Here is a 27,798-nt window from a genome sequence, read left to right as displayed (position 1 = left end):
CCAAAAAATCTTCATCGGCCGTATTTGGTCATATTCACTGATAATCATAGGAGTTGTATTGATCGTACTTTTCTTAAGACCTAAGGACTAAAAAGGTATTCTTTCATAGGGAAAAAATTATTTTATAATAGTATGACGATACTAAAAAATAAGTAAAAAATGGGAATCACTCAAATCTTTTCAACACAATCTTTCTTAATAATTTCATCACAGTTACCAAAAAGAAAAAGTAAATGAATAAGTGGAGAAAAACCCCATCCATTTGTAGAGCTTTGAATCAATTTATGCACTGTCTTCACATTTCTTGGTTTGCTCTCTTGTCTTGGCCTTCAAATACTAAGTTGGGCAAGTATTGAGCATTGATAACTCCTGTACTTTGAACCATCTTTGAAAAACCACTTTCTTCGTTTGATAAAAGTTTTTTCCTGAGTGTCGTACTCCAACACCTACAGGGTAAAGGAGTGAACATCAGCAAATATGAAATTTAGAAACGGTTAAAATAACTTTTTTTCATATTTAAAATATTTCAGAAACACTCATTTAATAATTCAAAATTAATTCAATGTTTAATTATATATTCTAAACACAATTTTCATATTATTAAAATTGGTTTTAAATGATCAAAAGCATTTTCGAAGTGATTTTAACAATTTCATAATCACTCTTGAACATGTCATAAGACGAGATGCAAAATAAAAGAAGTGATTGATTGATGATTATGGAATGTAAAATGTTTTACCTGAAAAAATTCAAGTAGAAGAATTCGATCACAATCTATGATGGTATTTAATCTGTGTGCAATAATGAGCATTGCACAAGATTTAAACTCTTCCCTCATAGTTTTCTAAATTAAATCATTAGTTTGTACATCAACGGTCGCGGTTGCTTCGTCAAGAACAAGTATTTTTTTATTGTCGAAGGAATGCTCGAGCAAGGCTTAACAGTGGACTTGTTGATCATGAACTTCTTCTCCAACCATCCATTGTACTATGAGTTTTGGTGACATAACATCAAATTCTATCCGAACAAAAATATGGCAATCAGAACTCCTAATCAAGCAATATTTTGTGCATATAATTCTAGAGATTTTTTTTTAAAGGACATACCTGATAATGATAAGAATCCATTAATGGTTAATGAGACAATCTGGACTTACATAATAAGTTAGTCTATAAAACCTGAAACTTAAGCTCTGATACCAACTATAATGACCCAACTATCTAACACTTATTGGAGGGACGTTACTACATGCATGTATAACTTGAAAATGTTGACAATGAGTCTTTTGTAAATTTAAGGAAATGAAACAAAACTCTTTTTATTAAATAAAGCTCTAAAGAATAAAAAATAAAATCAGTCTTCGGGGTACCCTTGACTCTAATTTAAAATAAATTAAATACATATAAATTTTAAATATTTGACTCCTAAACAAAACATAGAAATTTGAGAAAAACATATGTTGAAGCGATGTTAAGTCCCAAAGACTCAGCCTCGGATTGTTCTTGTCATTCGTCGTTCTATCATTTTCTTTACCTGAAAAAGAATATAAAGAAAGGGTGAGTATAAAAATACTCAGTAAGTGACCCACTATTGGGCCCACTAGGTGAACTTGTTAGCCTTTCTACCGAGACACAAGTGTACATCATGTATCATAGGCACAAGCATAGGTGAAAATCTCATAGGGATACCGAAATATGAACATAAGGAGTGAACTCAAAGGTTCACAAACAGGAGAAGTACACAGCCCGATAGGAGTGTTAACAACCATCATCTGTTCAATATGCAACATACAACATTCAAATTTCATAACAAACCATAAACATGTTATTACAAACTTAGTAATATAGGACTCCGTAACACCCTTGACCGTCCATTCATCGGTCCTACATAGAAAATCATTCCTTCACAATGGAAGCATGCACTCAACATATTCACAATATTAACATCATTTTGGTTCGAGGGCGAACTAGTAGTAAATCACTTACCTCAAGTTTAGATACCAAATTTAATTGCACAAAGAAGAAGAAAGGGCTTCAGTTTTTTTTTTTGCGCACGCTTCACTAGGTTATATATGATATAATTAAACTGGTTCAATTATATGTGATATAGTTGATATGATATATAAAATACATTAATTGGAGGAATTTGATATAAATATGATTTATATTGAATAAAGGAGAAAAGAACTATGGTTTAAATGTTACATATGATGTGGTATTAAAACTATAGGTTATAAATATAATACGATAAGTTAGTTATTATATTTATTTATAATTAAAATAATTATACGATAATTGTGGGCAGTTTCTCTTTTAACCGTGTGTGAAAGTGGGAGGTTGTGTTCAGTTTTCATAACTGAATGATAAAATGAAAAATGTTTTCATTTTGGGATCGCTTCATTAAGTACACTTCTAATCGTTTAGCTCACGAGAGACTACATGATAGCCCTCAAGTGTTTTTCTAAACGATCATGTAGCATGTTACTAAACAATTGCATGGCAAGCGAGATTCACTAAACGATCGTGTAAACGATCAAGCCTCTTTTTAAACGATCGTGTACCTGCTAAGTTTTACTAAACGATCTATCACAGAAAGTCTATGTGATAGACAGTTCCTTCTCCCACTTGCTTGGTTATTTGGTTCGATCGTTGCCTCCTCCAACCCTCTACCAAATTCATAACAAAGCCTACACTTCTTAGATCCTCACTCCGAGAATACCAAGGTTACTGAGTGATGGTGTTCGAGAGGTTTCTTGTTCGTGGAGAAGATTGTTCGTGATTGGCCAAATGATTGGCTAGACGATCGTAGAGACAGCGAGAGGTTGCTAGTCTAAGTCTTCATAAGAGCGAGAGATCTTTAGAAGAAGAGTTCTTCAAAGGTATGTCTCTCGTCCCTTTTGTTATTAATTACTAAAGCATGCTGTAATCGGTTAGAAAATGCATAACTAGTTTTTATGTTTGTGAATGCTTGTAATTCTATCACAATGAATTTGGATCGATTTTGCTTCCGCTCATGGGTTCTCTTTGATAAGAGTTTCTTCAATATATACATGTATTCTTATATCTTTTTCCTTTCTCTCAACAAAAATCACCAAAAATCATTATATATTTAAATATATATATATATATATATAACATACATATATATATAATTTCAAAACCCAAGTATTTATATATATATATATGCCTTTTCTCCATCACACCAACCCAAATCACATTAACTCCAATCAATTTAATTAACCCCCAAAATAAATTCGCCAACTTCAAATTCCAAACACACAACAACTGATCCCATTTTACTTAAATTGGATTTCAAATTTCTAAATCTCCACGAATTGAATTAAATCCAAATTTTAAATCTTTAGCCTTAATTCAAATTGAATTATCCCAACACCAATAATTTAATTTTAGTCTCAACGCTCGAAATAACACCCAAATAATTTAAGATAATTAAATTAAAAATTACCTAAAAGAACTAGATTGTCACAGGATGCATGTGCTTAACACTTAAAGAAGAATAGGCAAGAGAGAAAACATGCATTGAGAAAGTCAAAACGAAGAAGATGGAGTTGGGACTTAGTAGAGACAGAGAAGGAGGAGGTCTAGTCAGCTGGTTGTTTCGGTTGGAGGATCCAGGTTAGGACGTGCTAGTGAGTATGTTGCTAGTTCGGACAGGAAACCCCCATGTAAACCCTCAATTCTAACTAAAAGCAAGCCAAGCTAAACTTAGGTCATGAGATTAAAGAATACTTGTAAGCCAAGAGAAGGAATCTAAAGTTTAACAAAATGACCAAACTTGCTATGAAAATGAGAGTTGAATCTATAAGTATAAGGAATGAATGGAGAATTTTGACTAAGTGTTACAAGAGAGAAGAAGTAACTTCAGATACATTACCTTAAATTGAGCACTTAGTAGAAGGAGGAAGAGGCTTTGGCATAATGGGTGCATACCAAGGGAACTTTGAGTGCAAGGTAAGTGTTATTATGAGGTGTTTGGGATCAAGTGAAAACCTAAGGGAAGAAGCAGTTGTATTAGAAGATCATGTGTGAAACTATGCACCATCAAGGGAGAAAATTTGGAATTAATGCATAAGTACGAGTGATGGGCGCATAAGAGATCCAAGGGAGAAAAGTTGGTTAAGTGTTGGGCAACATAAGGCATCACAAATGAAGGAAACCCTAAAAGGATAAGGGTTCGGCGCAAAGGTGAAGCCTTGGGTGCATTAAGGGCCATAAGAATGCATGTCTTAAAGGAAAAGTAGGACAAGAGGACATGTAGCTAAGTCATAAAGTAAGTTATAGGTTGAAAAGAAGAATAGAAACCAAGGGATGAGGGAAAAGAAAAGAGATGGGCACATAGGACCTAGGGTTGGCACATGTGGAGGCTTTTTAAACATCATTTGGAATTTAGAAGGATCAAGATGGAAGCATAAAGTACATCCTTGAGAGAGAATTACACCAAGGAAGCCAAGAAACCCTAGTTAGGCGCATGCTTGAGGAGTTAGATGCATATCTGAGGAGTTGGGCGCATACTCTTGCCTAAGACTTGAAAGGAGGATATAAGTTGACTAGGAGCAAAACCTAAGGGAGTATGCATTGGAAACACCATCGTAGGTGCATAAGAAAGATGTTGGATGCATGGAGAAGGGTGGATGAAGTCACCATGCACCCAACCTAGGGTAGGCATCCGTTAACTTGGTAACTTGGCAAGCAAGGTCGGATTGGCAGCAATATGAAGTACGTGGCTCAACCAAGTGAAGCCTTGGTCAAGCCAAGGATGAGGTGGATGCATATTAGGACATGATGAAGGATGAAATGACACCTAAAAAGGGGCTATGCATTGACTTAGGTTAGGGTGACGCGTAAGCTTTGCATGCAAGGAAGAAGTGTCAAGGAGGATGTGTTGGACCTTGCATGAGGTTGACACATAAGCTTGCCCTACAAGTAAGGTATCATGCGTTGGAGCCTGGGAATCACCTTGGATCACCTATAAATCCCCGAGGAGACTCCATTTAATTTCACAACTCAAATACCTTCAAATCAAAGAGACTTAAAAGAGGGGAAGTTGGATAGAATTGAAGAACTCGGGGATGGGGTTTGCGTTAATGACATTACCATGCACCAATGGTAGAGTGGCCATTTGAAACCCGAATTTCCATTTTTCCTAGTTAAGCAGGTGATAAAAGGAATTAACTAAGTGAAAGTTAAATCCTATGTTGAAGAGAAGGAAATTTCTAAGTGTTAATAGATTTTCCTTAAGTAGCTTGGAGATAAGCCTTAACTAGTGAAATTTGGCTAAGTGTCAAGTCAAAAAAAGAACCATGCGTTGAGTGTTAGGAGACATTAACGCATAAGATGAGTAGAAAGGCAACCATGCGAGAGATTGTGAGGTTGAATGAATGATTGGCCGAGACATTGCATGGAAGTTGCCCATGCGCTGAGAAGGCGTGAGCAAGAGCGGGGAGAGAGAGATGTTGAGCACAAGGCACTAAGTAGACGATAAGCGTACAAGCTGGACGATAGCACTAGACGATAACACTATATGATAGCATCAAGCGTTAAGCAATGCGCGAGCACTAAGTGATGGACTACACGATGGCGCTACACGATAGGTGTGGGCGCTAGACAATAGTCGTGCTGCAATAAACGATGAGCAGACGCTCTACACGATAGGCAGAATACTAAACGATGGGCATTACGCTATAGACAAGGCGATGACGCTAAGTGATGAGCGAATGCGTTGAGCAATATGGCGTCAGCACTAAATGATGGAAGTAAACGATGGGCACAGTAGCTAAACAATAGGCTATGTGTGAGATCGTTAAGAGTGAGATCATTGAGAGCGAGATCGTTTACTAAACGATTGAGCTACATGATGAGCCGTTGGTGCTAAACAATAGATAAAGGAACTAAGCGATGGAGCAGTGCTAAGGCTTGCATCACGCAAGATTGATGAACTCATCTAGAAAAATGGCTATGTCGAGAGAAGGTTGTAGCTTGAGTTAGTAGGAGCTGGACGAATTAAGTTTCATGCAAATGATGTCTTATGCATGAGGAGGACAACAAAAGTAGGTCTGTGGCATGAGAGTAGGTGAATGCCAAAGGGGTAGATGGTGGCAAAACATGGTGCAAACACCCTAAAGTAGGAGGTGTCATGCGTTGGAGGCTTGGTAAAGATGATAAGGAAAGTTTCCTTTGGTCTATAAATACAACAACATATGTCTCTTTCATTCACAAGTGAAATCCTCTTCAAAGAATGTAAAGAGGAGTGTTAGAAGGTGGATTTAAAAGAGACCATGCGTTGGGAGTGAGATCAAGCATCAGTTATAAAGTCCCAAGAGAAGAAGATGCTGTCGGACAGTGAAGTCTGAAAGTAGCATCAATTTGGAACGAGGATTTCTCCCAGAATACTCGTGCGTTTGGAGTGATTTCAAAGCCATCATCTATGAGAGTCTAATTTTCAGGGTAGGGATTTCGGATAGCTCCAAGGAATTGAACTGGAGAGTGAGAAAAAGACAGAAGGGTCGAGCTATCCGATAAGCTTGAGCCAGTCTTGATGTTTTGTTGATTCTGGAAAAACCAAGTGAAGCTAAGATTTTAAGGTAAGCTTCCTAAGACATTTTGGAGCATGTCTATAGAAGGAAGTATCTCGAGATAAGGCTTAGAACTATGAGTAATCTGAGCTTTGAATTGAATATGGATCTTAGGGTTCAAAAGGGAGTCCGAGGTGATCAAGGAACTTCTAGAGAGAAAGGTTCGTAAGTGACCAAAAGATTTCAAATTGATTCTAGACATGGACTTACAAATGATTCGATTAACATGATAAAACGCCCCAAAACACAGGGACCTTTACAAATCGATCAAATAAAAAACATGTAAATTTAAATAAACCTATAATTTCTTATTTCATCGAAAACTTAACCTAAACAATTTCAAATCATTTCTTAAATAAATTCAAATTAATTATCTCCAACAAACTAATATAAAAATATCAACTAACTCTTCAATTATCTTCAGATTTGGTCCAAATATTCCAATATTAAGGAATAAATTCCAATAATTTTCAAAATAATTAATTTATCTAAAATTCGGGAGGTTACATACTCAGTGAAAGTCATTATGATATGAACTGTCCAGGCAACAATTTATTAATTATATTTTATGTAATAGTTTTGATGTAATTTTCTTATTTTTCAATTTTATCCTTAAAATGTTATTTTACTTATGTTTTATTATGTCACACACATTAGAGTTTTAGGATGCTATTTAAATTCTGGCCATTAGATTGTAAAAGTTAATTTTTGGCATTTGAATTTTTGAAATGATACTTTGCCTCAACATTGATGATGGAGATTCATCACCAACATTTTGCAATTTTTGATCTATGGTTGCATGCTTAAGCATTCAGGTAAGAGTGATCAACTTGCTTGTGGAGTGTTCGAACTTGGAGTAAGCAACTAGTTCTCCTATTCTCCTTATTTTTTGGTCCTCAATCAAAGGGAAATCCAATTCTAAGTCTTTCCTTTACATTGACATTAATTGACTTGGGAGTTTTTGGAATTTGTTATCAGGGGTTCATCAAAAGGTTTTTAATTTACAAATTTCTAGGATTTTCTTATCACATTATCTCCAATTATAAGTTGGAAAATGTTGTAGGTGGGAAGTACTTCTCTAAAAACTATTATGTTAGATTCGTGGAAGTTTCTATAAGCCTCACATATTGTGCATTCAACCACACCTTGGCTACATCCACAGATGTAATTTTTTTCCAATGACTTCATGAATCACAAACTTAGTTGCACATATCAAAGAAAGGCCTGAGTTGAGAAAGGGGGTCTTCAAATATGCTTCCATAAAGTTGCCCAGTAGTGTTTTTCTGCCCCAACAAACTTAGTTGCACATATCAGAGAGAAGATGGTATATTGATTTTTTAGTGGCAGCTTCCACAAAGTTTTCGATTTCTGAAGTTTTAACCATTGGATCTGCTACAATTTGGTCATCTTGTTTGGGACACAAAAGGTCTCATTTTTTACAGTTGGATTGTTGCTTGGAGCACTAGTTTTTCTGTAATAGTTTCCGAATAGAACCTGTAAAATTGGGTGATTTTCATTATTTTTATCTCTCAAGTGTTCATCTTTTATATATGAAAGTATTGATGGGAAATGAACCTTCGCATGACTGATTTGGGCACTTTTCCCCTCAATTTATCATAATAAGAGAAGTTGACAAGGGTGGACTCCTCAAAAGTCTCGTGGTTTTTACTCTTCACATCAGAGGGGTTTTTCTCGTATAATTCATGTGTGCTCTTTGTTTCTAGTCTTCCAGAATTTTATGGTTTATTGTTGTACATTGTCGGTTGATTGCTCGATGACTATTTGGTGATTTATTTGTGGTGTTTTTAGAACAATATTCTGTTGATTGTTTTGGAAGAGATCCTAGTGGGTTGTTTTGTTTGGGTCCTGTCAGTTGGTATCAGAGTGGGTTTTAATTTAATCATTGTTATGGAGTTTACTAGTAATGGTGGAGGTAGTTAAATGATAAAATTGACATAAACCAATTATTCCATCTGGAGACCGATGATGGAGGATTTGTTATATTGCAAAGATTTGTTTGATCCAGTTGAAACAAGCACAAAAGAAGATGGCACAATTTCTAAACCTCCAAAACCAGGGAAAATGGAAGAAAAATATCCTGGAATGTTAAAGAGAAAAACTTTGGTGACTATTAGACAGTGGGTTGATATTAGCATTTTCAACCATGTGTCTAAGAAGTCCAACCCATATGAGTTGTGGAAGAAATGGGAAGGTCTTTATGAAAGGAAGACCACATATAACAAAGCTTCTTTAATCAAGAAACCCGTTAATTTGAAATTCTAGGGCGAGTAGTCTGTTTTTGGCATTTAAGTGAATTTCAGGATATTATTAATAAGTTGACTACTATGAAGATTGATTTTGATGATGAATTGTAGGCTTTGTTCTTGTTGGGTTCTTTGCCGAACAATTGGGAAACCTTGGTTGTGACTCTTAGTAACTCTGCTTTAGAAGGTGTTTTATCGTTGGATGTTATCAAACAAAGGATGTTCAATGAAGATATAAGAAGAAAAGAGATGAGAGTTGATGATTCACATGCTCTTGTTGTTGAGAATCGTGGAAGGAACAAGTTTAAGAGACCTAAAGACCGTGGTAACTCAAAAGGGAGGTCTAAGTCTAGAGACAAAGACAATAGGACATGTCATTACTGTAACAAGCCTGACCATATAAAAAAGTTTTGCTATCGTTGGTAGAAATAAAAAAGTAAGAAGCAAGACTCACAAAAATAGGAAGATGGTAAAAATACTGCAACAATTATTTCTCAGAGTGATACTAATGTTACCTAGTTCTGTGCCACCAGTGAGTTTCATCATGCTGAGAGATCAAACACAGAGTGGATGTTAGATTCAGGTGTTTCATACCATTGTGTTCCTAAAAGAGAGCATTTCATGAACTATCAATCTGGTGATTTTGGTTGTGTGAAGTTGTGAAACGAGAGCTCAGCTAGCATAGTTAGGCAAGGTGATATTCGTGTGAAGACAAGTGTTAGGTGCACACTTACATTAACGAATGTGCATAATATTCCTGATTTATGCCTTAACTTGGTGTCTGCAAATGTCCTTGATCAAGAAGGATTTCAACATACCTTTTGTGATAATACGTGAAATTTTTCTAAGGGTTCAATACTAGTTTCTCGAGATGAGTTGTGTTGCTCTTTGTATAAAACAAACTTAAGCATATTTTCTTTTGAGTTGAATGTAGTAGAAGAAAAGAATTCTCCAAATTTTTGGCATCAAAGGCTAGGGCATATAAGTGATAAGGGGATTAAATTGTTGGCAGGTAAATCTCTTATCCCTGTTGATAAAACAGTTTCTCTTGACATTTCTGATCATTGTTTGGAAGGTAAGCAACATAGAATTTCCTTTTTTGGGAAGTCCATCAGAAGGCAAGGAAAACTGAAGTTAATATATTCTAATATTTGTGGACCTCTTGAGGTGAAGTCACTTGGTGGAAATAAATGTTTTGTCACTTTTATTAATGATGTTACTTGAAAAACTTTGGTATATATGTTGAAGACAAAAAGCAAAATGTTTGAGGTTTTTGGGAAGTTTCATGTCCTAGTAGAAAGAGAGATCGAAAGAAAATTGAAGTATCTTCGATCTGGCAATGGTAGTGAATATACTTCAAATGAGTTCAAGTATTATTGTTCACATATGGCATTAGACACAAGAAGACAGTTTGGGGTGAAATATACTTCAATGGGGTTGCTGAGAGGATGAACAGAACCATAGTGGAGAAGATGAGGAGTATGCTTAGAATGTCTGATCTTCCCAAGACAGTTTGGGGTGAAATAGTGCAATGTGCTATGTATTTGATTAATCGATCTCCATCAATTCCTCTTGGTCTAGACATTCTAGAGAGAGCATGGAAGGGACATGATCCCACTTATCTACATCTCAGGGTCTTTGGCAGTAAGACATACATGCATGTGCCTAAAGAATAGAGGTCAAAGCTTGATTCGAAGACCAAACCATGTATTTTTTATGGGTATAGGGATGAAGAGTATGATTATAGGCTCTACAATCCAGAAAAGAAAAAGGTAGTGAGAAGTAGAGATGTAGTATTCTTTGAGCACAACAAGGGTGTAGATCTTCTTACTACAAGGTAGACTTCTACTTTAGAGTTGTCTTTTTATACTACTAATGATTTTATTTCTACTTCTTCTATTGTTCAGCCGACAAATGAGAATGTTGATGATGTACATGATGATGTTGGTGAAATACAACCTGATGGTAATTACCAGATCATGTTAATGATGATGATCTTGATGAGCCTTGATGAAGAAATTAATGAGAAAGATGCACATGAAGAGTGATTCATGAAGAAGTTCGTGAGCAGGGGAAGCAACCTATTCCCCAAGTGGAGGATAATCAGGCTCAAAAGTCCACCAGAATGTGTAAAACTTCAACAAGGTACCCAAGCTCAGAGTTCATTCTAGTTAGTGAAATTGGAGAGCCAGAGAACTATTAAGAGGTCTTGTCTCATGATGAAAAAGACCAGTGTCAATGCAATGAAGGAGGAGATAAATTCCTTGGAAAAGAATGGAACCCATGAGTTGGTGAAGCCTCCAAATGGAAAGAAATTATTGAAAAACAAATGGGTTTCCAAGTACAAGAAGGATGGTGAGAAAATAGTGAAGTATAAAGCTAAATTAGTGGTTAAGGGATGCATCCAAAAAAAGGGCATTGACTTTGATGAGATTTTCCCTCTAGTGGTCAAAATGACATATATCAGAACAATGTTGGGATTAACAACAAGTATTGTTCTTAAGATAGAGCAACTTGATGTAAAAACCGTTTTTTTACATGGTGACTTGCATGAAGAGATCTAATTGGAGCAACCTGAAAGATTTGAAAAAAAAAAAAAAAAGGAAAGATAAACTTGTTTGCGAGTTGAAAAAAGAGTTTTTATGAGATTAGACAGGCATCAAGGAAATGGTACAAGAAATTTTATTCGTTTATGATCAACAATGGTTATAAACGACTTACAGCTAATTCTTCTGTGTATTTTAGAAAATTCTCTTCAGGAAACTTCATCATTCTTCTTTTATATGTAGATGATATGTTGATAGTTGGACAAGATATTGAAAATTTTCAAAAAGACTTGTCCAATCATTTGACATGAAAGATCTGGGCCCTACAAAGCAAATCTTAGGTATGGAGTTTACTCATGATAGGAAAGTTAGGAAATTATGGTTATCTCAGGAGAAGTATATTGAACGGGTGCTAAAAAGATTCAATATGAAGCATGCTAAGTCTGTTAGTACACCGCTAGCAATAAACTTTAAGCTAAGTAAGAGAGCTTGCCCTAGAATAGAGAAAGAGAAAGAAGTTATGTCATCCATTCCTTACTCTTTTGTTGTTGATTCTTTGATGTATGCTATGGTGTGTACTAGACCTGATATTACACATGCAATCAGTCTAGTGAGTCGTTTTGTATCCAATCCCGGTAAGACTCACTGGGAAGCAATAAAGTGGATCTTTAAATACTTGCGGGGCACCTCTAAATTGAGTTTTTGTTATAGAGGTGGCAAACTTATGCTTGAAGGCTATACTGATGCAAACATGGTCGGTGATATTGATAACAGAAAGTCTACCTTAGGTTATGTGTTTACATCTTCAGGAGGAGCCATCTCATGAAAATCCAAGCTACAAAATTGTGTAGCACTGTCCATAACTAAGGCAGAGTATATCGAAGCAGTGGAAGCAAGCAAGGAGAAGTTATGGCTTAAAAGTTTCCTTCAAGAGTTGGGTTTGAAGCAAGGTGAGTATGTAATATTTTGTGATAGCCAGAGTGCTATGGATTTGAGCAAGAATGCAATGTATCATGCTCGTACTAAACACATTGACGTTAGATATCATTGACTACGAGATGTAATTGAAGAGAAGAGATTGATTATGAAGAAAGTCCACACTGACAAGAATAGTGTAGATATATTAACTAAGGTAGTTCCCGGAAGCAAGATTGAGCTTTGTAGTAAGCTTTCCGAGATGAGGTTCAAGTGATCATGGATGTGATTGAGTCTTCCCCGTGTTGGGCTGGAAGGGGAGATTGTTGTGGATGTCCAACCCACTTGTTGCATAAGCAAGATTTTATTTTAAACTTGTGTTTTCTGGCCTTAATTGGGTCTAATTTTTTGGCTTGGCCCATATTAAAAGCCCTAAATTTTCTTTTATGTGATATGAGGATGATCTAAGGAAAAAGAAAGGGAAAAAGAAGCAGAAAATTGGAGAGAAGACAATAGTTCGGTTTTTTAGCGATAGCTTCCACAAAGTTGTCCATTGTTGGAGTTTGAATCGTTGGCTCATGTTACAATTTCGTTAGGTTGTTCGGAACACACAAGACCTCCTTTGGAACGGTTGGATCATTGTTTGAAGCTCTGGTTTGTTTGTAATGGTTGCTGAACAGAACTTGTAAAACTGGGTGATTTTCATTCCTTTTATCTTTGAAGTGTTCATCTTTAATATATGAAAGTATTTATGGGTAGTGAACCTTTGTTCCCTCAATTTTATCATATAAGAGAAGTTACAAGGGTGGACTCCTCATAAGTCTTGTGATTTTTACTCTTCCCATCGAGGGGTTTTTTCACGTATAGTTCATGTGTGCTCTTTGTTTTTAATCTTGCAAAATTTTATGGTTTATTGCTGCCCATTATTGGTTGATTGCTTGATTATTATCTGTGATGTTTTTGGAGAACAATTATTTAGTTGATTGTTTTGAAAGAGATTTTAGTGCGTTGTTATATTATTTGGGTCCTATTGCAGTACGTCTCACTATTCTCTATTGGTTAAAAGTGTGATCTATCTCTGAATCAAACACAACGCTAACATTGTCCACTTTACACATGCACAACTCCCCGTCGCATTAAACAATTCCCAAATGAGAATCATAGAGTAAAATAAAACACTACAATATTCAAACTTCTACTAAACCACTACTACTGAGTAGTATTAATAGTAAGACTGGGTCGATACGCAAGGAAGCACTGTAATAGTTTCGACAAACTAAATTCCTAGTGAAAGTGGTAAATGAAGGGGGGTTCTGTGGAATGAGAATTGAGAAGTGGACAAATAAAAGTGCACGAATGTAAAGTGCAAAAAGTAAAAGTGCAAGAAAATAAAAATGGTCTAGTTTAGGAATTACGATCCACTCAAGTGTTCGATTTATCGTAGGATTTATAAAGGTAATTTCTCAAGCATTCAAATGCTTAGCTTACTTGCCCGGTAATGTTGTGATAAGTGCTTGAATAAATTAATTAAGAACTTAATCAAACTAAGTGCTCGATGAACTGGGTACAAATGTGCTCCATGAACATTTAACACATGCATCACGATTAAGGTGCCCACTAAGATGATTAACTACTAGGTAATACCAAATTACTAACCGATTTTGCTTTTAATCCTAAACCGATCAAGCCAACTATGTGACCCTAGTAACGTTGTGCATGCCACACACCCAAGATATGATTTATTGCTACATGACTATTAAACTAACCGCTATTTTTCATTGACTAAGATGATTAGCTACTTGGCTTGTGAAGTGGTTAATATGCAATAATTCATATAAATGGTGCTCACTATACCTCTGTTTTTATTAACACACACAAGTTGTACCCTACCACATTCACCAAAGTGTAAATTAATGCAATATCAATTAATACATGGAAGTATTTCAAGGTCGAATCCTCAGTTAAAAATTTACTAATGGATAATACAACAAGAAATAGATGTTTGATTAGTCAACGACAACTTGCAAATGTAGAAACCATTCGAAAATGTATAGTGAGTGCGCATTTCAATTGCATGAAAGGTAAAGAAAGAAATAACATGAAAATATATTGTGCTAGTTATGTTATTTCGAATAACATGAAAATATTACCTCCTTTTTATTTACATCAAAAGGAATTTTTATACCAAAATTAAAAGGATCGAAACCCGATAATTGAGGTAATTAATAAATTAAACTATTCTTGAGTATTGACTAATTCCTCTCTTCCTATTCTTGGTAATAATAAGAATTTGATTGGAAATTGTTCAATACATACAATATGAAATTAAAATTTTTTAAAATATAATGATTAAAATTAATTAAAAAAATGGCACAAGTATTTGAGTATTGACTATTTTATTGGTAATAGTAGGGTGTACAACAATCTTTGATAAAGCATGATTAGTAGAACAATCCTGCATTTATTTATTAATAGTGAATATGCTCCCATAACCATAATGTTAAAATCAAAATCTTTAGAATTTATTGTTTTAATTATTGAAGGAAAAGGATCCTTTAATATGGTCGCTCGCCAATAACATTCCCTGGTGGGTCATAGTTGCAAGTAATGAATGTACCGCCATTGCTACACCTCACTTTTGCACATCCAACTTTTGTTGAGTTATTCCACACAACTTGAGTGTAGTGGCCACACATTTTGTCTTCCACGCATGTGTTGGAATCATAATCGTAGAATTGTTTCTCATTCACCCACATTTCAACTGCCTGAATGCCAGACATTTCACCAAAACTCATTGCAAGATTTTCCCCATAAGTCCCACTATTAGAATGTAACAATTGGCAGTCATTGCTACGTTCATTGGCATATTGTCTAGCATAGTTTGCCACTTCCTCATCCCATTGGATAGGTTGGATGGGCTGAATGCCAAATTGTACAGCACTATCTTGACCACGGGCACGAGCACGAGCATCATTGTGTGCATCGACATAGTCTTGAGGAGAGTCTTGACCAAGAGATGGAGGAAGCATGGTGATAATACTAAAGACACATAACAAAGACAAGGAAAGTTTTAGCATATCCATTAACTTGATTGTATAATTCGCTTAGAAAATTCTTCAAAATTGATGTGGAGAGAAATGAGATGACCATGATTTCTATTTATAACCATCATATCGAAGAATACCGTGTTAAAATGTGACATTTCAAACACATTTAATAAATCAATTTGTTGACCTCCTTTTCTCTTCCTTGCAAATATTTAATTACTTTGGATTGCACCTTTTCAAAAGTTATATGTTACATAGTTTAAGATTAGATTAGTCAAACTAACTTGCATTTTCCAATCCAAACATAATATTTTTTTTATCATGAGGAATGTTTAAAAACCAAAACTATAAATCAATTTCTAATCCAAACCTAAACTAATATATTTATACATATATACAAATATACACATACATATTTTAAAATCTATTATTCCAAAAAAATTAATGGTGGCCAAAATATTGTCTATTTTATTGATCATGAAGAAATGTATAGTCACGTGGAATTTACTCAAATTGAATGGCTATTTATAATTTGGCCATGTGTTGAATTAGGAAAATAGCAACAAAAGAGATAGAAAAAAAAATTTAGCCATCTTGTAAAAGTATAGTTTAAGATTTAACATAGTCTACCAATAAGTTAAATTGACATAAAGTTTGGGCTATCCAACTTGAGGTCAAAGGCTTGATTTTCACGCCCTCTCAAAACAAATATTACTTTTAAATTTTAATTTCATCTCTTTTAATATTTAAAAAATTTAATTTGGTTTTGAAAAAATTGAAAAAAAATCAATTTATATGCTTCAAATATTTTAGATTCGATTAATTAAAATTTTAAAATAGTAATTTTCTCAATTAAAAAATAAAACTTTTTACATTTCATTTTAAGTAAACTTTAGGTTTGATTAAGCAATATATCATTATAATTTTCTGTAGTACTCACGATTAATTAAAAATATTTTTATAGTTAACAAAAATTGATATTAAAATTTTCAACTTTTAACAAGAAGAGAAATTTAAGACTCTCATAAAATGATTAATATATATTACTGGTATTAATTTGTTAGTTATGATATATTATTCTTGAATTGATGCTAGAAGACTATTTCATAAGTAATAAGTATATATTACATTGTATAAGTACTAAAAACGTGTATAAATATATCTCAAAAAATGTGTTTTTTTTACCACCATAAAAATGTTAAATCTATAAAATTTAAACATTATATATATTAGATTATAGCTTTTGTTTGCATTTTTATATTCCTATAAGACTATTATTTAGCTTATTTAAAAGAAACTAGAATTATTTTTTGTTATTTTTAAATTCTCTTTGTTAGTTAATACCTACTTGTATTATAAAAAAATATTAATGGTGGGAAAAATATATAACACCAAATATATATATATATATATATATATATATCTTTAGTAGTTATTGATATTGAACAATTCTTGAGGCAAAATAGAAGTTATCCAAGTTGGGTGGCTATTTATAATTTGACCATGTTGTAAAAGTGGAGTTGTTTGGATTTTTTTTTTCTCTCAATAACATATGAATAAATATAGAATAAAATCATACAGTTCAATTGCTTAATTCTCAACAAGTGTATGGAGTGGTTATCCTCACAAGATCCAAAATGGGTCTTACAATAAATTCATCTTTTTCAAACCTAGAAGATCATGAAGATTTGGTTTAAAATATTTTTAGAAAAATTAAAAAAAAAAAGACCATTGCAACTTTAATAAACAAAAATAAAACTTGGGCGAGTGTCCTTATGTTTTTCTTTTTTTTGCAAACGTGTCAAAAATATCTGCCTGAAAATTTAATGCTATTTGATTTCTATGTGATTATTATATGATTGTTATCTGTTTTCTATGTGATTACTATGTGATTACCATATCTACAATTAAAAAAAAAAAATTGAAGTTATGGTTTTGGTTTCTTAAAATATATTTGACATACAATGCAATTTTTCTATAAAAAAAATTACTACAACATATAAAATAAAATAAAATAAGACTCAATATATATACTTAAACTTTTAGGTTGAATCAATAAAAATTATAAAATAATCATCGTGTCAATTAAAACCAACTTTTATAAGTGAACTAATTTAGACCCTCAATAAATGATTATCTAAACTAATTTCACATATAAAAAGAATGTAAAATTATCAAAATAAAATGATTTTTCTCAAAAATTCTATAAAATATTTAAGAAAAAATGTCATTAAATTTGTTCTAAGAAATTGGTAAGATTATATTTACCAAAAAAAAAAAACCATTAATTTTCCTTTTATATTGTTATAGTCTATACATATAATGAAATCTTATTCACACATGAAAAGCGTGAATACTGAATTTTAGAAAAAAGCTTAATAGATTGTTTAATAAATTTACTGATGAAACTTTAGAATTCTAACTAATACAGTTATTAGTTTACATTTTATTTGAATCAAATTTTAATGCACCGAAGTAAGACCTGAAATTTATAAAGATTTAGACACTTTATTAATATATATATATTATATGAAAATAGATGTTTTATGAAATATATTCTTCAAAATTTATGCTCCTTGTTGACCTTATTTAGTGGGCGTCTGTTGGAATGTCTCAAAATGTGTGGTTTCGGACAATTTGGTGTTTGCGTTAAGATGCAAATTCTATAAAATTGATAGTTTCGTTATCATGAAGATTTTCGATTTTGTTTCCTTATCTGTTGACTTTTGAATATATTGTTAGGGTTTTTCTTTTGCATTCCACGGTGCATATTTATGAGTTGTCTTTGTGTTTGCTCAGGTTTTTGATGATTTTGTGAAGAGAATCTTATTGCCAATGTCTTGTTATGTCAACATGAGTCCCAAGTGTGTGACTTTCGTGGAGAAGGCTGTGAGTTATGTATCTAAGTAGTTTTCATATAGAGACTACCAATAAACCTCTTGGAGAGAAAAAGTCTTACACTTAGGGAGAACCTGAGTGTTCATCTACTAATGTTCCTACATTTGAGAGAATCTTAAGGTGTTTTGAGAGGGAGTCTCACATTTAGGGGTAGTCTATGTGTCAAGTCAAAAAGTCAAGCTTTTTATGTATCGTTGTAATGTTATTTTTACAGATAAGTACAACATTGTAATTACTTTACTTTTACATTAGTAGATTCATCCTTCTTGGTCACATTGCCCCCTAGATGTAGGTATTATTTTACTAAACTGGATTACCAATTTCTATGTTACATCTATGGTTTTATTATTTGTCTTTATATGTGTTGCTCTGCAAAGTGTTGAGGCGTTGTTCTTAGCATTTGTGATTTTGTGCTAGATTCCTTCGTATTTTCAATTGGTATTAGAATGGATTACCATCACTTGGTTGTTTCAACTCCTTTGTCAAATGGAAGGTATTAAAGAAGGTAGGTCTATCACTCGACTTCTTGTGCTAGACGGAACCATCTATGCCTACTAAAAGACAAGAATGATACCCTTCTTAAAATCAACTAGTCACAAAACCTAAAAGTTATCATGATTGGTTAGACTTCTGTACAAATAGATGGTGCAAATGGTGGAAAGGTTCTCTAGGGAACTCACATGCTCTAATGCTATCTTCAATGGAGTTGACGAAATTGTGTTTCGGTTGATTAACACCTGTGTTTCTATCAAAGAGGCATGAGATTGTTGGGGTTGATTCCCTGAATCTCATAGGGTCCTATAGTTTGTAAACATTTGTATGAACAAACAGGTTTATGATTTATAATATGAGATATTTTATTCACTTTAGTCTATGAAATATGAGATATTTTAGTTACGTTAACCACAAACAAATAAACTAAGATTCCTGGTTATTGTTGTAATTTAAGCATGTATGTGGAGACATACAAGTGGATCGTCCCTTGATAACCTAAATGGTCTATAGTATATGGATAAATGAGGGAAACCTTATCCTGGTGACACTAGGATACGACCCGCTTTGTAGATGTTACAAGTGTTGTAAACTGCTACAAATGATCTGATCCTGATCATTCATGTGGAGACTGCGAGTGGGGTATCCTAGACAAAGGAGTTTGTATAAGACCGGATCATGAAATGTTTAGTCTCGTTATATAACGACATTCATAACAGAGACTTTCATTTCACTAGGATGACCATAGGTAACATGACCTCAATCTTGAGTGAGTTGGGAACTCTTGCCTATAAGGGCAGTCCTTTGATTTGCATGGGTGCGAGTGGCCAGATCGTCGACTCAAACCTACCATTTTAGGGATTTGTCTGATTAGAGAGCTGGGAACTCAGCTACACAAGACGAAATTCACTCCTTCTTTGAAGCAAGGGTAAGTAGATAAATTGCTCCCTTGAGGGCTGATTCCGGGGCTTGAACAATGTGGCGCCACACCTTCTCTTGGCCCGAGAAGGGTTACTCATAGTAGGACTATGATGTATTGTTCATTAGAGGAATCAGTGGTACTTAAGAAGTTAGATGTAACTACAAGGGCAAAACGATAAACTGACCCAGTTGTACTTACGAGCGATTTGTGAAGGTTCATTATATTGTTGATTGGTTATATCTAATGAACACAGAAATATATCTGTACTGTGAAGAGTGTTGTTGTTAGTGGAATGCCCGACAGTTTACGAATGATGGATATCGTGATTAAATAATTTAGTTATTTATTCACGTACCATTGGAGCTTCAAGCTAGAGGTCCATAAGGTCCCCTTAGTAGCTCAATGGATTCAAGTTGAGAATCAATTTTTGGGTTAGTTTGAAGTGTTCAAATTAACAAGAGAAAGTTTGATTATATATGATATAATTAAATTGATTCAATTATATGTAATATAATTGATTTGAGATATTAGATACATTAATTGGAGGAATTAATATAAATATGATTTATATTAAATGCAATAAAGGAGAAAAAGAACTATAGTTTATATGTTGCATATGATGTGATGTTAAAACTATAGGTTATAAATATAATATGATAAATTAGTTATTATATTTATTTATAAAAAATCTATTATAAGATGATTGATTTTCAGTTTTATCTCCTAATAACCGATCAAGTGAGAAGTTATAATCAATTTTTTGATAACTAATTGATGTAATGAAAATCGTTTTCATTTTTTCATAGGAGATCGTGCAAAAGGCAAAAGTTATACGATAGCTTTGAGAAAGTAAACAATCAAGGAACGAGTAACCGTTACGATAGCTACTCGCCACTAAACGATCGAGTACCAGTCTAAATGATAGATTTCTCCTTTCTTCCACTTACTCGATCATTTACTTGATCATCCAATTCCTTCATCCCTCTACCAAATCCATACAGAGCCCACACCTCGTAGATTCTCACGCCAAAAATACCAAGGTGGTAGGTTTGAGTCGACAATCTGGCCACTCAAACCCATGTAAATCAAAGGACCACCCTTATAGCCAGGAGTTCCCAACTCACTTAGAATTAATGTCATGTTACCTATGGTCATCCTAGTTAAATAAAAGTCTTTGTCATGAACGGTGTTATATAACGAGATTAAACATTTTGTGGTCCGGTCTTATACAAAATCCTTTGTATACGATACCTTCGCTCGCATATCTCCACATGAATGATTCGGATAAGACCATTTGAACACTTTATAACACTTGTAACATCTACAAGTGAGTCGTATCACCAGGATAAGGTTTCCCTCCTTTATCCATATACTACAGACCATTTAGGTTATCACTTAAGGCGTGATCCACTTGTATGTCTCCACATACATGCTTAAGTTACAACGATAACCAAGGATCTTAGTTTATTGGTTTGTGGTTAATGCAACTAAAATATCTCATATTTCATAGATAATAGTGAAAAAAATGTCTCATATTATTACATCACAAATATTTGTTCATACACGTATTTACAAACTACAGGACCCTACGAGATTTAGGACATTAACCCCAACAATCTTACTACTGGAACTGCCTATGTACCAGGCGATGAGATTTTAGCTTTCATTTGAGGATTTTGAGGTTGACTGTATTGAATTACGTGAGGTTAAATGAGTTCTCTTGATTATGTATGTAAAATGTTATGAATCCTAGCATGGACCATGTTTTAGTTATTTATATGATTGGCTGGATGAACTGTGAACATGATGATTTTATTTGAATGTTGTGGGACTATGTTTAAGACACATGTTATATGTATGTTAGTGATTGTTTCACTTACCGTTAGTTAGTTACCCACTAGAGGTGGTGACCTCTTTCGAGGCTAACCACCTAACTATTTTGGTAAAAACTAATTGGTTTTCTTAAGTAGTTTAATGCAAGTAAACTAAAATAGTTTGTTCTTTTTCAGAAAATTCTTTAAATGGCTACCGTCACTTTAAGTTTACTCGCCGTGAATAAGTTAACGGGAGAGAATTACGCTAGTTAGAGAAAAAACATCAATACTATTCAGATCATCGATGATCTTCGATTTGTCCTAATGTAGGATCGTCCTCCCATTCCAGCTACCAATGCTCCTTGAAATGTTTGGGAAGCATATGAGCATTGGACACAGGTGAACAAAAAGATCCAAGCGTATATCTAGGCAAGCCTTAATGATTTCTTGGCCAAGAAGCATGAGCCCATGCTCAAAGCTCATTAGATCATGGAGTCTCTGAGGGGAATATTCAGACAATCGTCTACACAGCTCAAGATGACGCTCTAAAACACATCTTCAATGCCCATATGCAAGAATGGGCATCTGTCTGACAACATGTTCTCAACATGATGGTCCATTTCAACGTGGTAGAGATGAATGGGTCGAGCATTGATGAAGCCAGTCATGTTAGCATCATACCAGAATCTTTACCTGAAAGTTTCTTGCATTTCCGTAGCAATGCTATTTTGAACAAGTTGACTACAACCTGACCACTATGCTTAACGAGCTACAGACCTTCCAATCCTTGCTGAAAAGCAAGAAGCAAAAGGGTGAAGCAAATGATTCTTTATCTATAGTAGGTATCTCTCTCAGTTAGTCTACCTTTACCTATTCCTGTATCAGTTGCTTATGTGCTAAAATGACAAAATTTTCTTTTACCATGTCGCAATCTGTCTCTTTTGCACTATTTAATCTAGTTCACAATGATGTTATGGGACCTTCTCCAATTATTTCTAATAGAGGCTATCGTTTTTAGCTTCATTGATGATAACAGTAAATTCACTTGGCTATTTCCATTAACTCATAAATCTGATGTGAGCATTATTATGCATCAAATTGTTCCTTTTGTTGAAAATTTGTTAATTGTGCACTTAAAAATATTTCGGTCTGATGGTGGAGGTGAGTTTTCCAATTCTATTTTTCGTACATTATTTACATCTAAAAGCATTCTACATAATAAATCATGTCCATATACTTCTAAATTGGTGTTGCTGAACGAAAGCACAAGTACATTGTTGAAACTGCAATGTCCCTACTCTTTCATTCGTTAATACCAATTGACTTTTGACCCTACGCCTTCTCTATTTTTGTCTTCTTAATTAATTGCATGCCTACTTCGACTCTCAATATGATGTCTCCTTTTGAAAAGCTTTTTGGCACCACTTCTGATTTGCTACATCTAAAAGTTTTTGGGTGTGTTTGTCATCCCTTGTCAAAACCCTATAATAAGCATAAACTTGAACCTAAAACTTCTCAGCATGTTTTCTTAGGGTATACCCTTAATTTTAAAGGTTACATTTGTTATAACATCCACAAAAAAAAAAAAAAAAAAAGGATTATCTATCATCATATGATTTTTCATGAAACTACGTTATCATTTTCTAACACCACACTCAGTTCATCCCATTTGTCCCTTTCTCCTTCTCCTGATATTCTTTAACAACTTCTATCTCTTTCTCAATTTCCCTCTTCCATTGTTTTCTCTTTTTATCCTTCTGCTAATACTTATATACTAGCTGCCATTGAGTTTAATATGCAAGGTTCTTCTACAAGTACTACGTCAACTACGTCGATTTCCTTTTCATTACCATCTCCACCTTGACCTCCTAGTCTGTCTCTCCCTACATGTACCCTCACATCATCCAACAACCTACCTATAAACTTCCAACCTTCCGAACCTTCACTTGCACCACGAACAGCCAACCCACGCATTCCTATTAATACTCACGCCATGCAAACTTGAGCCAAATATAGCATCACTAAACCTCGAGTCCTAAACTTTAGTGTATATACCACCACTCCTCTTGACCCTATTTCATACACTAAGGCATCGAAATTCCCGCATTGATGATCTACCATGGTGTAAGAATTTTCTGCTCTTCAGGAACAGGGCACATGGTTCCTTATTCCCTCCTCTTCTAATATGAATGTCATTGGGTGAAAATGGGTATTTTGCATGAAATACAGTGTTGATGGTTTTGTTGCCCACTGTAAGGCTCGTTCGGTGGCAAAAGGGTATCATCAAATTAAAGGATTTGATTTCTCTAAGATTTTTAGTCTTGTGGTTAAAAAAAACCCACTATTCAGGTCACCCTTACGCTTGTTGCAACCTTTTCCTAGCCTTTACATCAGATGTATGTCAAAAAGTTGTTTATACAACTTAGTCTGTGGGCTTTGTTGATCGATCATGTCTTGAACATGTTTGCTTACTTCACAAAAGACTTTATGGTCTTAAGCAAGCACCTCGAGCATGATATGATCACTTTGCTTCCCATTTATTCACATTGGTATTTAGTATATCTGCCGCTGATAACTCCCTATCTGTTCGGTGTGTCAGTTCTTCCTTGAGTTATCTCCTACTTTATGTTGACGATATAGTCATGACTGGTATGGGTTCTAATTATGTTTCTCGTTTAAAGCTCCAGTTATCTACTGAGTTTCAGAGCTCTAGGCTGCCTCAATTATTTTCTTGGCCTCGAGATTCATCACAATCTTAGTGGTAGTTTTATTAATTAGGCTAAATATCTTGTTGACCTACTTCGATCTTGCATTTTAGAGGTTGTATTAGATTTATCTAGATTTATTTTGATTCAGTGCTATCAGATCTTCTATTGTAGTTTTTCTAATATTTAGGGAATATTGTTGTAAGTTCACATTGGCACCCTATTATAAATAGGTACTCATACTTCATGTTAATAATTAAGAAAAATAACATTAAACTTAAATTACATCATTCTTATCTCTATCGGCCTCACAGGTTGTGCATTCAATCATACCTTGACTGCATCTCTAAGAGAGTATGGGAATAAATTCATATATAATTGGTTTGCAATGACTCCAAGAATCACAAACTTGTTGCAAACATCAAAGAAAAACTTGAGGTGAAAATGGGGATCTTCAGATATGCTTCCACAAAATTGCCCAGTAGTGTTAATTATCTAGAACATAACTGGTTTTAGCTCAAACCACTCCGTTTCATAATTTGAAGGCATAGTTCCAAGGTAGAAATTACAGAGTTTAGATGCAATATATTCTCAGAGACCTCGTTCTCAATTCAATTATGAGTATGAGGTTCATAATCTCAGGTTCGTTGGCAACACTTTGTTATGCTTGTCTATTTCTAGCCCACCTTACTCCAAATATTGGTTCCTATTATCATCCATATTTCTTCCTTGCTCAATGCTTCTCGCTCTTCTCTGCTAATGAAAAGTGTGATTTATCTCTAGATCAAACACAACACTAACATTGTCTAATTTACATACACAAACTCCCAACTCACATTAAAAAGATCACATGTGAGAATCAAAGTAAACTAAACCACTACAATATTCCAACTACTACTAAAAGATTAGGTCGATATGCAGGCAAGCACAATAAGAGTTTTGACAAGCTAAATTCCTAGCCAAAGTGGTAAATGAAGGGGGTTGTGTGGGATGAGAATTGAAGCGTGGAAAAATAAAAGTGCATGAATGTACAATGCAAAAAGTAAAAATGTAAGAAAATAAAAGTGGTCTAGCTTAGGAATTAAGATCCACCTAAATGTTCGATTGATCATATGTTGTCTAAAGTTAATTTCTTATGCATGCAAGTTCTTAGCTTACTTGCCTAGTAATACCGTGGTAAGTGCTCGAGTAAATTAATTAAGAACTTAATTAAACTAAGTGCTCAATGAATTGGGTACAAATGAACTCCATAAACATCTAACACATGCATTACGATTAAGGAGTTTGCTAAGATGATAAGCTACTAGGTAACATCTAAATTACTAACCAATTTCGTTCTTAATCCTAATCCTAGATACGGTTTATTGCTACTTGGCTATTAAACTTACAACTAATTTGACTGACTACAAGTAATCTTTATGTTAGCAATTATACAAACATGATCAAGCTTAACATACAACTAAGCTTAGGAGTTCAAGTAGAAGAGTAACCATAAACATTCAACAAGAAATCAGAGATTAAGACCAAATCCTCCCAATTAATACAAACGAGTTTCTCCTACTCCTAAATTACCCAATTTACCTTGGCCACAAATGAGATCTAAGGTTGAAAAATATGAGACAAGTGTCAAAGAAAAGGGAAGAGAGCTGAGGGAGAAGAAGAGATTTTAACATGAGATCAATTCAATGATCTAAAAACGAGAGAATAATCATTGTGTACATTTTCAATAGCGTTGTGACATTATAGATACCATTGCAAAAGTATTGTGTTCTCATAATTTACCTTGGTGTTCTAGCACTCGGGCTAGCATGGTGTGGCGTTGAAGCATTGTCACTTAAGGTGGTCTCATAATTTTTCTCTTCCTTTGACCCATTTACTTTTCTATGGTTCAAAATAGTCTGTTTTAGCTTTATTTACTCAAATAATTGATTATTTTATATATGCAATGATCTATTATGAAAATATTCCAAGGTTTTTTTCATGAGACTTGAAACAATATGTATTGGACATGTAGGTGGATCATGTTTTAAGTAATAACCTAAAGAGTCTATAGTATATGGTTAAGGTTGGGTACCTTATCCTGATAACACTATAAATACAACCCACTTTGTAATTATTGCAAATGTTGTAAGTGTTACAAACGATTTGATCCAAATTGTTCATTTATAGACATACGAGTGGGGGTATCCTATATAAGGAGTTTGTATAAAACTGGATTGTAATATATTTAATCTCTCCTTGTAATAGCGTTGACTTAAGAGATTAATATTTCATAGTATAATCATGTAACTCGGTCTTAATCTTGGGTGAGTTATGAATTCTTCTCTATGAGGGCAGTCTTTTGATTTGTATGGGTGAGAATGGTTTGGGTTGCCGACTCAATAAACTTACCATTTTGGAGACTTGTCCAAGTAGGGAGTTGGGACATAACTACACAAGATGAAATTCACTCATTCCTGTCTTTAAGGTAAGTAATGGAGTATTTCTTTTACGTGTTGATTCTAGGTCTTGAATAAAGGGTACTCACCCTCTCATTGACTCGAGAGAGACTTAATTTATGATAGAACCGTAAACAGATTATTCATTAAAGAAACTAGTGGTTCTTAAGGAGTAAGAGGGAATAATATTAATTGTATATAATATATTGATGGTATATAGGTACATTATATAATATAAAGTTAATTTTGAATAAGATTAAAAAATTAGACTTTACAATAAAAGAAGACTTAATATATTTGCATATGATACAAATATTAAAATAGTATGAATTAGATTCATATTGAAACTATAGGTTAACAGTTATAATGTGAATGAGATTCAAATTAAAACTATAGATTATGAGAGAACTATATTTTTTTTTCTGAAAAAATCAAATATTTAAATTAAATATAGATGTTTAATTTTTTAAATTAATTAATTTACTTTAATTAAATTAAAATCGCTTTAATTTAATTAAAGGAAATTAGCAGGTGGTTATTCCCACTAATTAGAGAGGTTGTTCTCTACAAATGGAAAGTTATTGTGAGAGTTTTTCTTTTGATTATGAACTATCCCTCTAACTCCCAATTTGTGTCAATATTTTACTGTGAAATGAGTTTTTTCTGAAAATATCTCCACGTTAACACAAATTCCCTTTGTTCTTTCAAAAATTCGATTCCTAGAAATCAGTCATTACAAAGAAAATAGTCGAAAAAGCCCGATGGTGGCTTCACAATATTGTTCATGGAAGCTCGGTTCGTTGAGGAATTATGAAGACCAGGGAAGTTTGAAGAATGAATCTTCAAAGGTATATTATTTTCTTCCCTCTATTTTCATGCTTAACTTGCTACATATTGATGTAAGTTTCTTCTTTTCTATATTGTAATTTCAAAACAAAATTGAAGCAAAGTGATCACTCGTTTCTACTGTAAGATTCAATCTCTTCGTTTACATCATAACGTTCAATTCTACCTTATAAGTGCTTGAAACCTACAAAAATATAATATAAATACATTAAATAATATAACGATCTCGAATTATAGCCATGAAGGTATGGTGTGGTAGTTACATGCATTTTTAAATTTTCTAAATAATTAAAACAATACAGTAAAATATGAAATATTA

General features: G+C 33.8%; 1 protein-coding gene and 1 pseudogene across 1 annotated transcript; both read right to left on the bottom strand.

The window, feature by feature from the left end:
- Positions 1-295: 295 nt before the first annotated feature.
- The window catches only part of LOC120077249, a 105,537-nt pseudogene continuing 78,034 nt past the window's right edge, over positions 296-27,798 (bottom strand).
- On the bottom strand, positions 14,873-15,400 carry LOC120078279 (pathogenesis-related protein 1-like). The gene has a single exon (XM_039032504.1). The coding sequence runs from the start codon at positions 15,398-15,400 to the stop codon at positions 14,873-14,875; it is 528 nt and encodes a 175-aa protein (XP_038888432.1).

Source organism: Benincasa hispida, chromosome 5, assembly GCF_009727055.1.
Source record: "Benincasa hispida cultivar B227 chromosome 5, ASM972705v1, whole genome shotgun sequence".
NCBI lineage: Eukaryota > Viridiplantae > Streptophyta > Magnoliopsida > Cucurbitales > Cucurbitaceae > Benincasa > Benincasa hispida.
Note: the sequence above shows the minus strand (reverse complement) of the source record. Positions and strands in the feature narration are given on the sequence as shown.